The sequence below is a fragment of the Alligator mississippiensis genome, chromosome 1 (genome assembly GCF_030867095.1).
Source record: "Alligator mississippiensis isolate rAllMis1 chromosome 1, rAllMis1, whole genome shotgun sequence".
NCBI lineage: Eukaryota > Metazoa > Chordata > Crocodylia > Alligatoridae > Alligator > Alligator mississippiensis.
The window spans coordinates 207,139,448-207,161,564 of record NC_081824.1 but is presented as its reverse complement, the minus strand read 5'-3'; the positions used below and the strand labels follow the sequence as shown (position 1 = coordinate 207,161,564).

The following is a 22,117-nucleotide window of genomic DNA, read 5'->3' as shown; positions in this document are numbered from 1 at the left end:
TTGGGATCTAGAGCTTTTTAAATGGTAAGTTTCACTAAATACAACCACAGTTAATGAGCAAAATAAATTCTTCCTGCATTTTTGCAGTCATTCCTTAACACGTTAAAACTGGAAGTGTGTTTATTTTTTATTTAGTAGTCATAGTAATCAGTGATCATGTAATAGGATGTTATTTAAATGTATTTTGTTTAGGGAACTGACATTATAGTCTTTTGTCATGACATTCTTTTGGGAGATAAGTTTTTTCACTCTTTGTTCATTAAGAGATGATGGATAATTTTTTGAAATCCAATGCATCCCATTGTCAACACTGATATTGGAAGTCATTAGGATTTAGGTTTCTAAGTATCTTATGTCTTTTAAATTGTGTTAGTGTCAGTTATCTTTGCTAGGTCCAAGAACATTATATCGTTACACAGGATCTGTGTTCTACCATTGGCGATGCATAGCGGGTGCACATGCACCCCCTGAAGTGCCATCTGCTTTCGCTGCTGGCTCAGTGATTGGCTGCTGGGGGATCCCTCCCTCCATTGGCAATCTGGTGCCCTCTCAGACTCGGAAGGCACCAGTCGCCCAGGCTGTTCTACAATACTTTTTTTTTTTTTTTTTTAATTTTTATTTTTAAATCTTAGTTACTTGATGAGGTTGAAGATGGACTTCAAAATAGTGAGCAATGCATAGAAATTGTGACAGTAATTGGGAATATTTTGATTGTGTAACAGATTTTTTTTGAGGGGGGGGCATCAGAAATAGTATTTAAGTCAGTCTTTTCAGTAAGTATCCTAATACCTACACTTGCTGGAGAAGAACTTGGATAGTTTTTTCATATCAGCTACATAATATTAGGGCTTCTGCACACAATTTTTACATAAAACATTTATTACAGTTTTCATTCTTTGGAAACCTAATTTCAGTATTGCTGTGTACATTTTTTACCTTGCATTATCTTTTATTAAACATTTTTATTAACTATAGGCTCATAGCAGTAAATGTTTCACAAATATAAAGGTAGATACAATTCCTGTCCTCCTTATTTGGGAGAACACTTTTCCTTCCAAAGGCCATGCTTAGGTCAACTAGGTTCCAGAAGCCTTTCTTTTTGTCAAGTGTATTTTTTTTTTTTTTTGGGGGGGGGGAGGAGAACATACTCTCTACAGTAAAAAGACCCTAAAGGAGATTCTTTTTTCAGAAAACAGCGATGCTTTTATGTAGACCCGGTTATTCTTGTAAGCCAGCTGTGCAGAGCTGTCAGGCTATCTCCCTAAAGAATATGACTCCAGATATTGCAGTAGGTAACGTAGTAGAAAACCTTTCAGAAAATGGATGTATAACAAATACAATAATGGCTAAATCATGAAATCTCATCAATGATAGCAAACCAACCTGTTTAAATTCTGTGTTTCTTTCTAGAGATTTTGTGAGCTTCAAGATGCATTGTAATTCAGAAAGCATAATAGGAATTAACTATATCCTAGATAAAGCATAATTCTTTTTTATTAGATTAAATAAATTATGATGTGTAATGACTTCAATAAAAATACCAAACTCCTTCTTAAATACCGTTTTCCCCCCTTTCCATATTTTGCTATACGTCTCTGATTTTGTTCATGAGGTGAAAATCTACCCTGCCTTCTGTCTGACTTGAGACCTAACTCTTATCTGAGGAAAGGCATTTTGAAAATGCTACTTTATGTACTAATGTATTTGTTTAGTGCTTCAAATAGTTTAAAGCTGTGCGTTAAGTTTTTAAACACTAGTTAAATGCATTTTTGAGAATAGACTCGCTAGCAATTACTGGTTGGGTGGTGGAGGGGCGGAGGAAGAAACAGTTGCCACCTATTGGTACGTAGCTGGAGAAAGGACATTCTTGTAATCTTGCACTGGACTAGTAAGTCTGTGCTAATGTAAATTCTTTTGTTTATCGATTAAACAATACAACTAATGAACAAGTATTTAAAGGAGAGAAATGGTGGCTACATAATTTTTATTTTTCCTGTCTCTACGGGTAGACTAGCTTTTGTAGGAAAGAATAGAGCTGTAGAGATTTTTTTTTTCTTCCACAGGAAGTACATATATGCTCCCAGAAGTATTACTTAAGTACTGTCACTACCTTGCAGTTGCCTGGCTTGAAGTCCTCTTTAAAATGTTTCATGCACAGGATCTAGGAGTATAAATATTTCTAGTTTTGAGCCTGTCATACCAGAGGAAAGTAAAAGTAGCAGGGAGAATGTCTGCTCTTACTTGTCCGTAGTGGTCTCCACTTCCCTGTCTGTGTCCATTGATCAGTGCTTCTCAACCTTTTCAGATACAGGACAACCTTCCATAACTTTTTTGAATTTGGCAGAATCCCAGTTGAGAGCCACTGTTGTGCTTCCTCATCTTAACTCCTTGGTCCTCAACTAAGTTAATCTTGCCACCACGGCCATTTAGAATTGCCCTACGCATCTTGTGTACATCCAGATTGGGAAAGGCTGTGGAAGGAGTGTGTGCTTCATCTGCTTTAGGGTTATTTGTAGAGGTGCCCCCCATAGCAGAGCTGCTGCCGCCCACTCTGAGTGAAGCCCAGCCCAGTCCCCCATGGCAGGAAGAGTCCAGTGCTGCCTCTGGCCCCAACAGCCTGCCCTTGCGCCACACACATCTGGGGGCACAGGCCCCCCCCCCATGCCCTCCTGGAGTGTGTACAACAGCAGGAGCCACACCCCCCCCCCAGATGAGCCATGGCTCCATCTCACACCCCACCCTGGCTGTGTGGTGCCTACCCCTGTCCCAGCCCCGCCCTCCCTCACTGTGGGGCGCCTCAATCTGCCCCCTCACACCCCTTCCCCACAACAGATTTACCAGCTGGGTGCTGCTCTCCATGCTGCCGGGCTGCATATCGGCAATTGGATCAGTATTGCCCGACCTGGCTTGTTAAAAATCAGCCATTGGTATCGGCCCAAAAAAATCTCTGTTGGTGCACCCCTAGTTATTTGATTTAAACCTGAAGCAGGAAGAACCTGCAGCTTCCTTCCACCCCCCCACTCAGAAGCAGGCATGCAGGATTGTTCCACCTGCCCCTGCGCCCCTCCATTTCCAGGAGATGCCATGTGGGGTTGGGCCAGGAAGGGCTGCAGCAGGACCCCTGCCCACTTCAAGCTTACCAGCTAACCCAGGGGTGAGCAAAATACAGCCTGCAAGCTGGATCTGGCCTGCCAAGGGATTTTGTCTGTCCTGCGGCGGGTCCCTTGGTCCTGTCTGGCCCAAGCATGGGGGACATCCTGGGCCATGGCAGGCGCAGCCTGTCCTGCTGCCTTTTGGTGTGCAGTGAGGCTGAAGCAGTGCAGCATCTGCACTCGCATTTCCCAGCAGTGGCAGCTCCCGCTACCTGAGCATGCTGGTCTTTCCACCCCGCACTCACCACTGGCGGTGGGACCCGCATGGGAAGAGTGCTTGGCTGGGCAGCTGGAAAAGGGCCAGCAGGGGAGCAGCGTCCAGGAGTGAAATGAGCAGAAGGGTTGGGGAGACCCCAAGACTTGGGTGGTGACAATGTGGGGCCAGGACATGGGGCAGAGCCGTGATCTGCCTGCATGCCCATGTGATGGGCTTGGGTTCCATGTGCAGGGACATGCAGGGAGCAGATCATGGCTGTGCCCTGGGTCCAGTCTTCTACTGTCACAGCCATGAGATCTTGGATGCAGCTGCCAGGTTGTGCTCCCTGCCTGTGTGGCTCCCGGCTGGTCTCCATGGAGACACCAGGATTGCAGGGTTGTCACAGCGGGAGGCTGGGGCAGAGCCCTGGCTCTGCAGGCAGTGGGTGTGTGGATCATGGCTCTGCCCTGCCTTGGCCACTATCCTAGGTTCTTTATGGCAATCAGGCAGATGGGATGGGGCCATGGTTGGGCTGGCAGCTGTCTGGAGCCAAGTCTGGGATCTTGGGGTGGTGACAGCAGGGGGCCAGGGCAGAGCCACGATCTGCTCCCTGCATACCCTGCCTGTGGATCCAATGCTCATTGCAGGGGCATGCAGGCAGTGGATTGCAGTTCTGCCCTAGGCCCTGGCCCTGGCCCCACATTGTCATTGTACTGTGACACTGCTCCCCGCCTACCGTGGGGCCCATCTCACATAGGGAGTTTTGGTGAGCTGTTGCATGGTGGGGGGGACAAGGCAATTCCACCTGCCTTCTTTAGCACCCTAGATAAGAACCACTGATAGACCTGTAGTGACCAACCATGTGGCCCCGTGGACTGGGTGTGGGGTTGGTCTGCGGGCCAGATGCCTTTCACTGTTGTGGTGTGATCCCATGCACTGGATCGGTAACTTCAGTTGCAGGTGTCACCTTCAGTATCAAACATGTTGGGGTGTGAGCAGCTGAGGTCACAGTCTCCTTCCTTATTGTGTGGTGCTGGTTATGCCAGGACTGGGAGTGCAGAAAGGTATTGAATTGTTATGAAACAATGATGCCCGACTTTTGGCCTGATAGGCCAGATTAGCAGTACCCGGTCTGTCTGGAGGCTGAATCCAGCCCATGTTCCCCATCTAGTGGCTGAGCGGATACAGGGGCTATCATCTGGCTGTGCAGAAGGGAGGTGGGGACAGGCTGGTCCCATTGTAGCCCCGCAGGGGAAATAAGCTTGACCCAGCCCTGTGTAGAAGGAAGTGGACATGGCCAGACCCCAACAAGGCCCCACAGAGAGGTAAGATGGAGTGGCCTGGCCCTGGGAGGTGGTACTAATGGTCACCTCTTCTCTGCCCTGAGATTTCTGGACCCATGTAGAGGTCTGCAGGTCACATGCAATAGCTCTGGGGACTGTGTTTAACCCATGGGCTGGAGGTTGAGCATCTGTTGTAACAAAGGAAGAAGGTGCAGTTCCACCCAGTATAGTTCTCTGGTGGTAAGGAAACATCACTCTTTTTTATAAACCAGCTTTTCACAGGAGAATTGGCATCTAAGGATAGCATTTCTGCTTTGGTTACAGGAAACTAGAAAATCCATAGCTAAAACAACTGTATGTGTATTGCATTTTATCCTAGCAAAACATTTCTGTACAATAATTTACCAAGGTGGAATCTGAAACACAACACCATGGCCTTCTTGTGGATTTTCATAGATTATAAAGGCAGGAGGAATTAAGGTTGTACTTTTTTTTTGTTTTGTAATCCTCACAGGTTGAATGATCTGCCCTCCCCAGGGGCTCGTTGCATCTCTCTGTCACCCCTGTCCTCCATGGCAAGGCAATCTGTCCCCTGCTTCTTCCTCCCCATGCATGCGTTCCTGCTTTGCCCCCATATTTAGTCACTTCTTTCCATCTGGATCCTCGTTTTTCCCAGTCCACTTTTCAGTTGTTTTTTTCTTCCCTCCTTCTCTAGTCCTTGTCTGTCTTTTTGTTTGTTTTTTCTATGATTGTTTGTTTGTTTGTTTGTTTCCCCTTGTCAGTCCATCATATAAGTTACCATCTTACTTACTATGGTTTCTTGCATACATTCAAATTTGGGGGGGAGGGAGGGAGAAGGTTAAATTTTGTATGTCAAGTGGGGAATCTGATTTTTGACTGGCACCCTGCTTTGAGTCCTGCTCCTCAGTACAGGAGCTGTTACATTGCTGTTCAGGATGCTGAGGGAGCTGGTTGACTTCATGCCTCACTGTTCTTCACTCCAGCAGTGTTAACAATCTTCTTTAGTTTTTAATGGTTTTGATATGGTTAATCAAGGTAACTTTTCTTAGGGCACTTTTGCCTTCTGTTATTTACTTCTGGTCTCTCTCCCTATTTCAAAGTTTGGGAGACCCTTTAGCTCTCTTCAAAATCATAAACACACACATGAACCCTAGTCTTCAGCAACAGCTAGGTTTACAGCTGTAGTTAAGAAGGAAAGGGAGTCAGGTGAAGATTAGGCTGTGTCCCTGCTCAGGGCAGTCACAACTCTGGTAACATCTCTTTTTTCCTTCATTCTGAATTTCAAAAATGATCTGTATTCTGGGGCATGTTGTATGTAAGCAAATATGGTATGTTAGAGTCTAGCTACTGTGTGACCCCTTGTGGCATGCTAAATTGCTTCCTTTGATATGTATAGGCACAGGGAGGGAACACCAGAGAGAAGCCTCTTCTACATGTGGGTAAACCCTCTCTCCAACTGGCCCCACACATCATTGTGTGTATGCCCCTAGGCCCCTCCCCACTTCCATAGGAAGGGGAGCTTGAAGATTCAGGTTGCTACTGCATACTGCAACCTGTATGGGAATGATGGTAGAAACATTTCTGCCACAGTTAAAGTTGTAGTTTTAAAATAGGATAGTGTTTTCATGCGCTTTAAATTGGGGGATAGCATTTTTCTGTCTCTTAATCTCTACAAGAAAATGTAGAGTAATAAATTTGAATGAAAAGAGTAAAATATCTTTACCCCTTTTGGTTCCACAGGAAGATGTCTTGTATTTATTATTTTGCTGTCTACGATAGCTTCAATGATGTAGGATGTACCATGAGGATCTCCTAGTGACAGAGATTAAAAATGAAGTAATAAAAAATCCTATCTAATTCTGTTTTATGTGTTTGAGTGTACATAGCTCACTTTCTAGGAGAATTAACACACATTTTGGGGCTTAACAAAGTTCACATTTATGTCTTTCTTTCATCTTTTTCAAAGCAAGTAATTTTGCAAAGATACAGTCATCAAAGTGTCAACAGAAGTGCTGATTGTATGCAAACATAGCTGTTCAGAAATTTTTCCAAGTGAATAATGGCAACAACAGAGGTGACAAGTCTTCCCTTCCCTTCCACTCCATTTATAAAAGTTGTGCCATGGGTTGCCAACCCCTGTTCTACATCTGCCAGAGCATGGCACATGAAGCCATTTTGCTCAGCATGCCACATCTGCGCCAGGCTCTGGCAGCCGTGGTTGCATGTGCTTCAAGGTGGACGTCTGGGAAGGGGCCAGGGGCAGCATAACCACAGAGCTGGTGCCAGGGCTCCAGACCCTGGTGCAGCTGTTTTCAGCCTGCCCGCCACCTGCTGCGGCTCCCCAGAGCCTGGGTTGATTGTGGCAGGCAGCTGGGAGACTGCAAACAGCTACACCAGATTCTGGCAGCAGTGGCTGCATGCACACCTTGGTGGACAGCAGGGATGGTGCCAGGGTTGCACTGCGCCAGGTCCCTTCCTGCCTGTGGACCCTGAGGCATCTGCCACTGCCACAGAGCCTAGCTGGATCCCTGGAGCTTGGTGCAGTTGTTTGCAGCCTCCTGGCTGCCTGCCACAGCCAGCCTGGGCTCTGGGCAGCTGCAGCAGGCAGTGGGTGGGCTGCAAACATCTATCTGCACTGGGGTCTGGAGCCCCAGCACTGGCTCTAGCTGTGGCAGGTGCATGTGCGCCTTGGCAAGCCACACAAGGAAAGGAGCTGGGGCAGTGCAACCCCAGCCCAGCTGAGGCACGCATGCACCTGCTGTTGGCAGCGAGGATCGAGCCTCTGGCATGTGGGTTGAAGTTGAGGTGTTTTTGGCACTCTGCCCAAAGACACTGCCAACCCTGTTGTAGAATGTGATCTAATTGGGGACATTTTAAATGTTCACGTAACATTTTATTAATGGAAGAACTTATTCTTCTCTGACCTGGCCAACATGTAAGTGCTAATATTGCTACATTTTTTTTAGATTCTTTAATGAAAAATATTTAACTCCACCAACATCATTATTTGAATTTATAGTAGTGCCAAGAGCTGTGCTTTGAATCAGTAACCCGGTGGAGTTTGTGCTACATGGAAGCCTGGTTCTAACTTTATGCTCGTTTCCAACTTCAGTATCTTCGTTGCTTACACAAAATGGGAAGTTGTTCCTAAATCAGGTTTTCTATGTTAGCAAAATTTCATTCTGCTCAGTACAGTATTTTGTTCTGTAAGTCTTGCATCAAATAATCGGATTGTTTCAGTGTATTCATTCAGTTGTATAAAACCCATTTACTGCGTTTACTCAAATATAAGACAAAGTTTCTCCCCCCTGCCTTCCGTCATCAGTTGGGTAAGAAAGCTCCTTGTCTTATTTGCATACAAGGAAACTTTACTAAATACATTGTCCATCATTAAACTGCTGCCAAAAGCAGCATGTGCTCAGTAATGGAAACCAACTGTCAAGTTGATTAAATGCAGCCAACACTGAGCATGACTAGAAAACACGTGGCCCATCTTGGGCAAACATACTTTTTTATTTTTTTATATAATATAAATAAAATATTTAGTGTTCCAGGTCAAATCAGCTCCAAATCATATTGATTTGAGTAGAACTTAGTTGTTCCAAAAGCCACATTGATTGAGAAGGCGGAACTCAATTATTCTAGATGCCATATGTAGTGCTACAACCCTCGAATATTCTCTCTCGGGCTTTCACCCTGGGATTTTAGGTACTCCCAAATCTATTGGCAGGCGTCCTACATGCAGGCCGAAACCGAGAGATCTTGGGATTCCAATGCTCCCACTTGACTTTAGCCAAAAGGCTCGTGGGAAATTACCACAAACATAGCTTAGCACAGCTGAACCAAGTAAAATATATGGCAATGCCCATTGTGTTTAGTCTCCTTTGGCACTGACTCGTTTCCAAGTTATGGTGAGCCACTTCCCTGAATACATTGTTACTTTCTTTTCATTCCCATAGCCTTTCTTTCCCATTTCCAATGGTTCCTGTTTCTTCACCAGCCTGGGCCCCAAACAGTTTCCCCAGAATCCTTTTGCTGCCCCATTGCTTAGCCTGTTGCATATGATTAGTGTGACCTCACCCTCCATTAGGTAGAGCCAGACTAGGTTGCCCTGCACCTCATCTGCATATCAATTTTTGGAAGATCCCAGGACTCATGACAAGAATACACAGTTCCAGCCATGAGTGGGGGGCTAATTAGTGCATGGGGTAGGGGGTTATCCTTGGGGGGGGGCGGGGGGGCAGAGGTATCTTAAGTACACATGCAGTGCTGAGCTTTGGGGTCACCATGTCTTGAAACACTGACTGCTGGGGCCCTGCCCAGTTAACTGCATGGTAGCCTTTTGGCTTTGGTCTTGTCATGCATGTGCGGGCCGGGGGCGAGCCGGGCCCGTCTTTGCGCACGTGGGCTGTGGCCAGCAGCCTGGGCAAGCGAGGCCAGAGAGGACCGTGCGGCAGCAAGGCACGCACGGGCTAGAATTAGTCACAGAGGCATAATGGTTGATTGAAAGATTATTTACTTACGCCCAAGATGGTTGCGGTGTAGGCTGGACAGTTTCCAGGTGCAGCTTCGCTTAAGTCCTCATTGGAGGACTACGACAAATTCGGTTCTTTGGCCCCGGAGTTGTTAAGGCTCCGCGGGTTTGGCAATTTCTTTCCCACAGAGTTGTTGAAGCTCCGTGGGTTTGGTTCGGCTCTCTGGCCCCGGAGTTGTTAAAGCTCTGTGGGTTCAAAACTTGAGTATATAGGAAAGGAATATGTCTAGGATTGCGCTCGGCGACGGGGAGAGGCCAGAGGATATTTAGACCTCTGTTGCCTGCTTAAGAAATGCGTTGTGTCCTTGAGGATCCGCAGCATTTAGAGATCTTCACGCTTTCTAAGCGATTTCTCTCCAACTTGGGCAGAAGCCACCCAAGCTCTTTATACGGCTAACAAGCCAATCGCTAGCCATTACATGTGCGTATATTAGAGTCGGCCAATGATGTGGCACGAATCTTCATACAAATGGTGGGAACTCCTTTGCACCGTGCATTTCTGAGATGCAAAAGAAATGCACCATGCAAAGAAAGCTACAAATTGGCAGGAAATTCCCCGTTGCACCGGGGTTCTCTTCTGCAGCAGAGAACTCCACCGTGCAAAGAAGCTGTAATTTAGCGGGAACATAATTTAGCGATGCCGAAGCGCACACAAACAACTCACAACTTTGGGTTGTGACAATGCATAGTTTGTACTCTATGTAAGCAGGTACCAAAGTGCTGCTTAAAAGTGTGTTTATGGAGTACCTGTGCTAAAACTTGGAGCCGTTTCAAAAATGATGAAATGCATCAATTCTGGATGAACTAAGTCTGTGGGTACCTGTAGTAATTTGCCTATATGTAAATTACTACATACATGTTTATGTCAAAGTCAGTGTTTTCAAATTTTCCCCTTCCTTCCTTCCATGCGTTCAGGGAGAGCAGGCAGTAAGGTGGGGGTGAAGGGGCTGCAGGGGGAAGAAGTTGGGTGCAGAGGGCAATGGGGTCAGTTGTCCCCTCTCCCCCCCCATTTTATTTTCCCAGTTGTAGCGATAGAAGAGGACAAATTCAAAACCAACCTCCAATAATTAGATTCTATATGTAGAAAATAAAAACAAATACACATACTTTTTTTTTTTTTTTTTTTTTTTTTTTTTTTTTTTTTTTTCATATAATGGAATGTAGTTACTGGAGGGGTTGTCTTATTTAAGTAAATATTCCTGTATGTGGTTTGTAATGTAAAATGGCCGCCTTTAAACTAATGCCAGTGGAAGTGTTTCCTGTTCTTTATTTGTTGCATTCTGACAGAAATTGGAGATCCAGAGTAGCAGTTCCCTTTTTACCAGTGGGACCCAACTCTCAAAATGTCTCTGGACCTTTATGTCCCTTTGTCATCGAAGTTTAATTTAGAAGGCAGTGCAGAATGATACCTTTTAAAGATTAATTTGTTCAGAAAGGCATATACTTTTCATAGGCTACAGGCCCCTTCAGAGGTTATGAATGGACTTGCAGAGGGAGAGACACTAAATAGCAAGGAAAACCATACTGTGGTGTACACCGTTTAATTTTTGGATCATGATTTGAGAACTTCTGGTTTAGCTTTTCCATTTGTAAAACTTGATTTTTGGGGTTATTCACAAAAGAAAGGGAATATGCATGGGGTCAGTTTACTATATTTTTAAAGAGACTCATTCAGTTTCCTAACAATTCATTTGGGAATTTATTTAGTAGTGTTGTAAATGGCAGCCAAGATTACTTTAGGTAGCTGTAACAACAAATATATATTTATTTGTATCTTGTACAGTTTGACAGCATGTGGCTAGTTGTGCATTTTTACAAATGGAAGTTGGTCTAGCAACATGAGGGGGGGCGCATTTTAAATAAGGGAAACAGTATGGTGTAACTATCACAAATGGCAACCAAAAATGGAGTTTAGTGCCTGGAACCACTTCCCCATCCCCCTTGTTTTCTAAACACATTCTCAAGTTGAAAGCATCTTTCATTTTTCTTATGCTTGGGTTACTGTTCTGAGACCCTTGGACAAGCTGAATACATGTAAGGATGACACATCAGTGTCAGCTCAGGGTGATTTATTCCTGGTGCTACAATTTAATTGGAACTGTAGTGCAGAAGTTTGGACCAAAATTAAAATTGCTGCATACAAATTTTTCTTTTGGTTCCTAGCTTGGGGGATGGGGAAGTTTGTCTTTAGTGACCTCACCATGAAATGGAAAGTTTTTAATAATTGGGCCACACTCTCATTTCTCTGGTTTGTCTAGTCTTGTGGCTTTTGATGTGGGTGTACATGCTGATTGTCAACTGAATACTTGCTTGCTTTCTTCCCTTTCTAAACTACCTAATCTTTATTTCTTCTGAGGTTGTTTGTTTGTTTTTCAGATGAGACCCTTTTTGCTCTTCCTGCTGCATCTGAGCCTCTGATATACTCCTCTGCAGGCAAGTTCTTTCTGCTAGCCTTTTGTCTGAGTACATTCTGCGCTTCAGCTTCCATCTCATTAACACCTTCCCTCTAGCTTCCATTAACTCAAAAATTAGTTTGGGTCCAAGTATAGCATTTATCTTCTAAATATTAAAGCTTGCAATCTATTTGCTCAAGATTCAATAGACTCTACAGAAGCAAACACAACTTGTAAACAAGTATAGCTGTCTGTGAGTTATAGGATCTTAATGCAGGGTAATGTTTGGTTCTGTTAACAGGTTAACATTTTAAAGTATAGTTGCTCTTAATGCTTAGTAGAAAGACTTAGTCCATAATAACTTTCTGCAGTATTTTGCATCAATAGATTGTCTATCTATAATGGATATAGAGTGACCTTTCATTTTATACTCTGGTCACTAGCTTCCCTTGTAAAAGGGGAAAAATACAGATTGTTCCCTACACCTGGTTAAATGCCTGATGTTCTTGTGTGATCTGTTCTTCTATGGCCTGTTGTGCTTTACTGTAATCTTTGCACTGCACAAAGTTGCTGCTTCTTTAACGTTTGCCCACTTCTCTGCTAGGAGAGGTGAAGTAGAATAACACTTTTTAACCCGTATCTTTAAATGGACAGTAGTAGTTAGGCTAGAATTTAGAGGAATCTTTAATAACTAACGTTATTTGAACCTGTCATAAAGTTTGTATTAACTTTTTAAGAACACTTGCATTCTCTAACTTTCCTTTCTGTCCATGGTCACAGAAAAAGTTATGGACTTGCAGGAGAAGCCAGGTAGCATTGTGTCGTCTGGTCAAGAGGATTTTACTGCTGTCCCGCTTGACACTGCTGCTTCTCTTCCTTCCTTCTCTCCTTTCTCAGCTGATCCTTTTAAAGAGCATGCAACCTTTGATATGTTATCAGAGGGATTATCTGCAAGAACCATTTACAAAGAAAAGGGAAGTGATATTTATAAAGAAACTACAGAAAATACAAGAAATCCATTTCTCATAGAGAAAAATTTAAGAGAAGCCCCAGAGATGGAATACTCAGAAATGAAATCTCCATCCACTAAAGTCGAAGCAACCATTGTCTCCCAGACTAAAGAAGAAATGCTGCTAGAAAATGGTAAAGAAATATATAGCCTAGGAAAAATCACTGCACAGCAGCAGGATGCGTCTCCAGAAGCCCACATGGAATTGTTTGAAAAGCATGATGAAAAGGAGTCTTCTAAGAAAGCAAAATATGATATTGATGATGGTGGTGAAAAGATGGCTTTGAAAGAAGACACTCCTTCAAGGGAACAATATGTAGATTTCAAACCATATGAACCAATATGGGAAGTAAAAGATACTTGTCATGGAGTTAGCAGCTTGAAAGAGGCTGTAATAAGTGAGGTAGATCGCAAATTAGAAAGCAGCTTAGACAAGAGATTTGATGCAGATAAGATGCTGACAATACAGAAAGATTATGAAAAGGAGAGCGAAGGCAGTAATGAAGATCTTTCTTTCCCAAGCACCCCAGAAGCTATAAAGGGATCGTCACAAACTTACATTACATGTGCTAAATTTGAACCTACCGTAACATCTGAGGACAATATAGTCAAATCTCTTTCTTTGTTGGAGGATGATGCTTCAGAAAACAAAACCGATGAGAAAAAAATAGCAGAAATGAAAGTCCAGACATGGATAGAACGTGATTTTAAATTAGTAGGCAGGCAGGAAGGTCTAGAAGCTGACTATGCTAAAACAGATACTTTATCAAATATATCGTTTGATAATGCAGCAAATGTGCCTGAAGGTCTAACTCCAGACTTAGTGCAAGAAGCATATGAGAGTGAAATGCATGATGCAACATGTACAAAACTTGCTTATGAAACTAAGATTGATTTAGTTCAAACATCTGAGTCCTTACAAGAGCCTTTGAATCCTGTAGCACAGCTCTGTCCCTCATTTGAAGGACCTGAAGCTGCTCCATCACCAGTCTTGCCTGATATTGTCATGGAAGCCCCATCAAACACTGGAGCTGCTTCTGCAGATGCTATTGCTGTACAGCTTGAAGCCTCCCCATTAGAAACTTTTACTTCTGTGGCTAGTTATGATAACGTGAAACAAGTGTCTGAGAAACCTCCACTGTACCAAGAGGAACTGAATATATCATTAAAAGAGGCTCAAGGAATAAAGGAGGAAGCTGCGTTCAAAGAACCTGATCATAAGAATAGGGCTGTAACTGAAGAAATAGAGACTCCTTATATATCTATTGCATGTGATTTAATTAAAGAAACAAAGGTCTCCAGTGAATCTCCTTCACCAATCTTTTCAGATTATTCGGAGACACTGATAGCAGAATGTGTTTCACAGGATGTGCTTGAACATAAAGAGCCTGTTGAAAAATTGTCACCTCAGCCTGAAAACTATGACTTGCTCAGCAATCAGCCAACACTTGATTTTCCTCAGAAAGAAAATGAAGTTCCATCATCTCTTACTGCGACAAGTAAATCAGTTGAAAACACTGGGAAGATTGGAACAGATCATGGAAGTATGGAAGAACTTGAGGAGCTGCTGCCTTCTACAGCCAAGCCCTATCTGGAATCTTTCCAACCTGAATTGGCTTTTTCCAGAATGCCGGCTCCGGTGCCTGTAGAGGCGGCTTCCATGGAAATAGACAAGAAGGAAAAAATTTCCCTTCAGATGGAAGATCTGAATGCTGTTGCCTGTTCAGCTGAAATGCATATTGCTGAGGAGTCCAAAATCGGAGACAAAGTTCTTTTACCCACAGAGTCCTCTCCAGTCCAAGTGACAGAAGACTTTGTGACATTGGTCACCACTGAATCCACGCCTAAACTGGTGACAGAAGTCTTTGGTAAAGAAATACTGTACAAAGATGAGAGTAAAGAGATGACTAATGGGATCAAAGGTGAGCTGAGGCAGTTGCCTTGCCCAGAACTACCCCATGATCTATCTTTAAAGAATGTAAAAGTGAAAGCAGAAGAAAATGTTCATGTTTTGGAAAAACCTTCAGAGGCTGTGAACAGAGAAGAGCTTGAAATATCCAAGGCATCCTTGCTACCTGCAGATGTTTCATCTTTGTCTGCTGAAAAAGAGGTAGTTAGTATAGTAAAACCTGAAGCTCTTGAGAAAGAAGTGGAGAGAGAAGTTCCATCTGGTAAAGAAAAGGAGAAAACTCCTGCTATATTTTCAGCAAAGCTGAGTAAATCCTCAGGTAATCTTCATATACTGTCTTGCATCTCGTTCCTCAGCAGTTTCTTTAGCTGAATTTAAGCATATTATGATTTGTTTCTTTTGAAGTAGATCACTGTATACATTTCATTATGTAACACTTCTGGTGCTACCAGCCTATTCTGACTATCAGTACTTTTTACTTGCATACCAGCCACACAATATGGATTTCTTCTCTCCTCCTCCTCCTGGTGTTTTCTTGTTAAAGAATTTTATGCCAAGCTAAGAGAACAGTTTAATGCTTATTTCAAATTCCTCTGTAGTCCTCTATTTAAAAGGGGAAAAAAAAGAAACCCAGGGCATCAGAAGCTGTGCAACCTAGCTGTTAATTGGGTGTCCCCGTGGTTTTAAGCTGTTTTCAACTAGATTCTTGTGCAAAGCCATATTATTGTAAGACTGAGCTGCGGAGGGTTGGAGTGATATAACCATCATGGTCCAGGAATTATGCGAGGGGCAAGGATTGGGTGGTGATTTTAATAATTAGACCAACGGCATGGTTTGGGATAAGCTTAGACGAGCTTTCAAATGAGAAGCATTCATCAGGTCTGAGGAAAGAAGCAGGCACAGCAATGATTAAAAATGGCATGGAGGACTGTGAAATTGGAGAAGAAACAAATTTCCAGGGGTAATAGAGGGTATATTTAATCTATTTTGTGTCTAAGTTTTTTGTTTTGTTTTTAATTCCAAGTGCTTTTATTTCTTATACAGAGTTCAATTGGAGATCTTAAGTCTTCTGAGTGCTATCTCTTCTGTCACTACATGTAAAGCTTATAACCAGAAAAGACTGGGAGGTTGTTAGGTCTCCATTGGCCTAGACATACATCAAGGAGTCTAACATTTAGGTTACTGGAAAAGCTGAGCATAAGAGGTTCAGTATTCTGTGACCATTAAAATTCCTTTACACAATACAGGTATATTGAGGACTTGTATTTCTTCTCCAAATAGTCTGCTGAACTCCAGCATAGTATTTGCTGTCTAGTTATACTCTTAAATTAAAAGAGCAGAAAGGTTAAAGGTAGGTAGGTCTCTTAGCCATTTTGCTTCTTATACATGTTGCTCTCAATTTTATGCCACAGTCAGTTGCAGCTAATTTGTAAGATGCAGTAAAGCTGTGCTTGGCTTCCTGCCTCCCACTGCTGTGCCTGTGCTGGAAAGGTTCCTGTGAATTATACATAAGCCTATGACTTAGTGAAAAACTACTTCTAGCACGGGCAGTCTATCCTTAGCTTTCAGTTTGGTATTAATGTGAATACCTATAAATCAGCAATAATTTGGATGTATGTATTTAATAGTAATCTACATTCTGAAAAAATCTTGTTTTACCACATGCATCCTGTCCAGTTTTCAGCTTTTTGTTTTGTGTAGACTCCATGTTACGTGTATACATCTTGCCTCTAATTCTGGTGTGTGAATGTGTGGCTGTATTATTTGCCCTATTTTACACCTGCACCTAGGAATTCAGGTTTTTAAAGACTGGACAACCTCTGAAATTATGCGCATGTATCTTTTTTCCTAGTACTCAATGTTCTTCTTTCTTAAGTTTTTTACCTTTTTGTTTTTTTCAGATACAGTTGTCACTTAGTACAGTAGTCTTTGTACTGTCACAAAATTATTCTTTGTTGCTTTTATGAAGGCTTGATACCAGTACCAGTTGACTCCTCCAGTGCTTTTCTTGAAAATGGATTCTCCTGCATTCATTTGAACTCCAGGGCCACTTACAGATGAGCAGGGACATGCTCTTGCAGTGGCACATATAGTAGTGGCACAAACTTGCCACTACTTTGTGCTGCAGCTCACACCTCTGCATGTGCCCTTTGTTGCAGGACGCATTGACCCACTGTGTGCAAACCCCCTGTTCCCAGCTCCTGGCCTGGCCTCAGGTGTGGCTGAGGCACCCTGCACCCCAGCCAGGTGAGGAGCAGCACATAGAAATGGAGGAGCTGCCTACAAGGCATGTTGTATGTAACCCAGCCAGTCACCGTGGCTGGCTGGGGTGCAGTGTGACTCGGCATGGGGGCTCTGTAGCGTGCAGAGATGAGCAGCAGGCAGCCCAGAGCTGCTTGCTCCCCAGTTTCTGCATTTGTCTCAGCACACACTATTTTCTTACGCCTTGTGCTCCTTTTTCTTCCTGTTTTTTGGTTTTGTTTTTTGCTACTGGGAAATTTTGCCCATGCTGCAAATTAGCAGCGCCGTGCACAGTTTAACATGCAACACGTGCAGTTTGTGGCTCCACAAACCGCATGTTGCCTGTATGTATGGACATGACCCAGGAGTTTGTCTTGGCTTTAAACCCCCCCAACCAAAACTTGATTTTTCAAAGATGTTTTTCTGGCATATCACTGCCACTAATTTAATAACAAGCTTAAAGATGAGAAGTACTAAAATGAAACTTTTAATCCTGTAGAGTTCTCTTAGGCTGTTTGGAAAGTGAATTGCTAAGATTTTTTTGAATTGGCATTTGCAGCTGAGGTTTCTTGCTGGTCTTTGTGTTTTATAAAGTCCGAATCGTACTTTTTGTATACTCTTTAAAAACATATGAAAGAAATAAATAAAACCTTTTTACTCAAAAATATAGCCAGTCAGTTCTCTAGAGCCTGCATAAGCCTGGAGGAAAGTGCTGTCCTTTAAACACAAAGGAAAACTCTAGGGAGATAGCATAAATTTGCTTACTTAATACCCTTATTTTACTAGTAGATTCTAAGAAAAGCTAGTGTTGTATAGTAGTTCTTTGAGATGGGATATTAAATTTTGTGTGTTAAAGATATTGGAATATTTTCTTGAGAACATATCAGTTAAAGCCTAGAGAACTTCTAGACAGTTGGAACCTGGATCTAATTTGCTGACAAATTTTCAAACTGGCAAGAATGCTGAATCAGGAAGAGATGCAGTCCAAAATCCTTTTGTAGGTTTTTAGCACAGAAATGCATGTGCACAAACTGCGTGCGCGCGCGTGCGTGCACTGTCTCTGTCTCTCCACCTTGTTTTGTAATTACTGACTTACGTAGCCTTTTTGAAGATCTCAGTGTAGTTAGAGAAGACAGCAGTTAAACAATTGTTTCTTCATTAAACCATACTATTAATACACAATTTTTAAGTAGTAGAACTCTAAATCAAAGCATTGATGAATATACCTCTCATAGTGCTTTTTCACGCTTAGGAAAAAAAACCCGGAGGGCAAACAACGGGTGTTTGCCTGTGGCCTGTTGTATCCATCTTTGTTCATCTCTACCATACTCTCAATAATTATGGCAATGACATAATACCTAGAAAAAACAATAACCTGTTCATGATTTTAACTCCAGACCTAAGCATTAATGTTCACTAAAGCTAGTTTAACTTAATATTCAGGCAGACATTTGAAAAAACACTGCTGAGTGATGGTGTACTCCTTAAATACTTTGTTTTCCTGTGCCATTGCTAAAGGTCAATTTAAATACCAGAATATTAATGTACAGGAGACCCTCACCATTCGCGGTGGATACATTCCAGAGATCCCCGTGAATGGCGAAATCCATGAATACTGATGGGGCTCCCTGTCAGACCCCACAGACATTCCCTGCTTGCCCCACCCCCCATTGTTCGTGGGGCTCTCCTGTAGCACCTGGGAACCAACCCCTTCCCCCCCCAAGTGCTGCCGCTGCCACGGCTCCTAACACCACCACGGATGCCTCCAGTGGTGGCAGCAGAGATGCCGCCGCTGCCTCGCTCCTCCCTGTCCCTGCGGCTCCCCTGCAGTGCCTGAGGGCTGACCCCTTCCCCCAAGTGCCGCCACGGCTGCCTCTGGGGGAGAAGATGCTGCTGCCTCCCTCCATGTCCCCAGCACTCGCTCTCTACCCACCTCCCGGCTCTGCCCTCCCCTGCAAATATTTGAACCCGCGAATCCAGAGTTCATGATTAGCAAGGCTTTCCTGTACATCCAAAAAATTGCCCTTGATATCTGGAGTGAACTGTAGTGCACTGTTTGCAACCCTTGAGAGTTTTAAACATCTAAATGCATAAATGTTGCAAAAACCTGCTGCTCATATACATCAGCTTTTAGAGTAATCCCTTCTTAATGGTCTAATTTTAAATGTAATTGCTGCCAAGCATATCCCTAGGTTTTCAGAGTTGTCCAACAATATACTGGACATAGGCCATAGTACTTCGATAGGAAGATTGGGAGGGGGGAATAACAATGAAAGGAATTAAACCAGAAAGTGTGTGTATACATATGTATATAACATGATAGTGTCTACATAACAGCTGTTGTAACAATCTCTCTCAAATTAGAGTTTGGTGCCATCTAGTGTTTATAAATGAAAGATAATTTATGGCATGGAAAATGCTGCCCAAGGGTGTGACATATTCCAAAGTAGAGCAGAGAAGTAGCAGTAGAGCAGTTTTTAAGATATTTTCAAATTGCTTTTTTCATTCCTTTTTTTTTTTTTTGTAATTTGTATTTTCTAAAATGCTCTAGGGAGTTAGAAAATTTAAAAAGCCACTGCAACCTATCTTAATCCTTGCTGCCTGTCAATCTTAACTCCTTCAAGACTTTTTAGTGGATCTGAAAGTGATATTTGTGTGAAGATGAACAACAGATAGCATCTTCTCTATTACGTATTCATGGAAAGAGGCTGCCAAACGTTCTGAAGATGCCACCAAACTACTTGCTAGCCTTAATGTCTACAAAATAGGAGTTTTGACGATGTATTCGGAATGTAGAAGACTTTAAATGTCCAATATGTATATGGTTAAGAACTTAATGAATTTTTAATCAGAATGTCGCACTTTCAAAGCATCTAGCAACAGCAGAACATTAAACAATGAAGCGTTGTCCCCTTTTTCAGAGGTTAAGAGCATTGAAATCCATGTTGTGTACTGAAATCATCCGGTGGAAATGGCATGTTTCCCCTATAGCTTCTAGAAGTTTTGACTGCCATTTGTAGCAGTTGAAGTTGGTAGGGGCTGTGGGTTCTATTCAACTCCTGAAAATCAGATTCCTAATTTAGGCACTCATTTTTAAAAAAAAATATTTGGGCTTAATTTAAGACTAAAAATTCAGAACTTCTATGGGTTTGTGAGTCTCTTGTTTGTGGATTCTAGTCGGCTGTCTGCTCAAGGGCACTTCATGTCATTCAGACTGAATGCAATTAATATATGAAAACCTCACATTCCCTTAAAAGCTGCCATTACAGAGTAAAGCATAAGACATGAAAGTGCTGAGCCACAGTTTGAGAAGGTAGTCTCACCTGCTGCACATGTCCACTGCTGGTGTGATTAAAAATATATCCATCTATTTTAGTCTCTGGGAGCACAAATCAAGTACTTGTCTTTTCGTATGTCTGTAACTTGAATCCAAGTTGCTCTAAAAATTATGTGAGGCTTTAGCCAAGAGGAATGTTACTGTGTATCACCGTTAACCAGTTGCTGTTCTCCTCTGTTTCCATATCCCGGTTAGTACTACAGTAAGTAGTCAGATATAAACAAGAATTTAGCTGCCAAGAAATGCCATCATTGAAAAGAAGGCTCACTTTTTAAAGAATTTTACAGTTGCTTTCAGAAACATGATTAACTATTTTGGGGCTCTCTCACCTTTTCTGAAATACTGATTTTTAAAAAAAAAAAGTAAACAGATGTCTGATTTGAGATGGAAAAAGAACAGAGAAAAGTGTGTGTGTGTGTTTGTTTGGGGTTTTTTTTCCCCAAATGAAATGGTCAGGCAGAAAACTTAGTGCAAACTAGTGCAGTTTACTTCTTGACAGAGCATTTTGTGAATTTTCATTATGAAATTAGACCACTAAGAGCGATGTTAGTTGGCATTTTACAGGCCGGTGCTATGCTAGCTTCCTTCAGTTGATACCACTCCTGCCATTCCAATCTTTGAATGCTCCTGACACAAGCTTCCAGTTACCCTGGAACTTGTGATGAATAGCCTTGATGTGTTCTACTTAAAATACTCTGGGTCCCAGCTTTCTGGAGGCAGAAGGCTTTTATGTTTAACCGAGTACTACTACTCGGTATTCTACACCTTTTTTTCATTAAAAATGGTACAAGATTATGAGAAACTGGAGCTCTTGCTAGTTTATTCATTAACGGTCTCATAGAAGTCTCTACTAGAGCCTTATGTGAGAACTTCACCATTTAACTTCAGTGGGAACAGAAATGAGGCAATGTCAAGTGCTTTTAAGGCCATCTACACATGCTTTTACACATGCCTAAACATGATGCACGTTTCCCTAATGGACATTAAGGTGACTTTTCGGTGTGCGTCTACATGTGCGTGCGCTAAGGCACATTAACGGGGTGTGCAGACTGATTTGGGACTAATTTTCATCTCAAGTTGGTCTGTACACCCTGTTTAATGTACCTTAGCGCGTGCATGTGTAGGCACGCACCTAAATCGCCTTTAATGCGCATTAGGGAAATGTGCATTATGTTTAGGAATGTGTAAAAGCATGTGTAGATGTCCTTAAAAGCACTTGGCATTGCCGTACTTCTATTCCCACTGAAGTTAGTCCCAAGTCAGTCAACATACACGTGCATTAAGGTGCTTTAGCTGTTTAGGCGTGAATAGCCTAAAATTGCCATTTTTAAGGTGCATTAAGGGTGCACATGTGTAGATGCATGTCCTTAATGTGCTTTAAATCGGGCTAAGGCTCCTTAAATCACATGTAGATGCGCTTTAAAAGTCCTGCTCTAAGCTATGATTAAAAAACCCAGAGGTTGATGAGATCTGCAGGCTGATCCTAGAATACTAGTTGTTCTAGGTTAGAATATTGATTAAATTGATTGGGTTTATACATGTGAACCTTCTTATTCAAATACAGCTATGTCCTGAATTTGGTTGAGCCAATTCTAGATGTGCATTAATTGATGCTGTCACTCCTTATAATTTGCTTGTTGGCCAAGTTAAAATTGTTCCAGAAATCAGCATAGAATTAACACTCAATAAACCATTCTCATTCCATAATAAATTGTTAACCTCCATTTGTATGCTTAACAGCATGACATGTGGGTTCGTTATCTGAAATAAGGTGCAAGTAATTGTGAAGGGACAGTTTTCATTATATTGGAGTTTTTGGGCTAAATGACTGCATGAGGAAGATGGAATAAATATTGTACATGTAGAGAAGAAATGAAAGGGACCAAGTGCAAGGAGCAGGGAGGAAGGGTCTGCATATGGGGCTAATGCACTTGGGATTTGACAATAGAAATTACTTTGTTTTCTTTGTGCGTGTGTATAACGCTTAAGTATGAGAAAAGAGGACATTCTAAATTTCTGTTCCACAAATTTTATAACTGCTT

At 42.5% G+C, this 22,117-nt stretch overlaps 1 protein-coding gene across 3 annotated transcripts in view; it reads left to right on the top strand.

Moving 5' to 3' along the window:
* The window catches only part of RTN4 (reticulon 4), a 66,073-nt gene that overhangs the window by 13,418 nt on the left and 30,538 nt on the right, over nucleotides 1–22,117 (top strand). Inside the window, exons 2-3 of one of the 3 annotated variants that reach the window (XM_059719404.1) lie at nucleotides 11,563–11,619; nucleotides 12,360–14,816. The exons of 1 other annotated variant lie outside the window; for it this stretch is intronic. In XM_059719404.1, coding sequence (XP_059575387.1) covers nucleotides 11,563–11,619; nucleotides 12,360–14,816 — 2,514 coding nt within the window. The remainder of the gene's footprint in view (nucleotides 1–11,562; nucleotides 11,620–12,359; nucleotides 14,817–22,117) is intronic. One more of the 3 variants, XM_059719411.1, reaches the window with a different exon arrangement.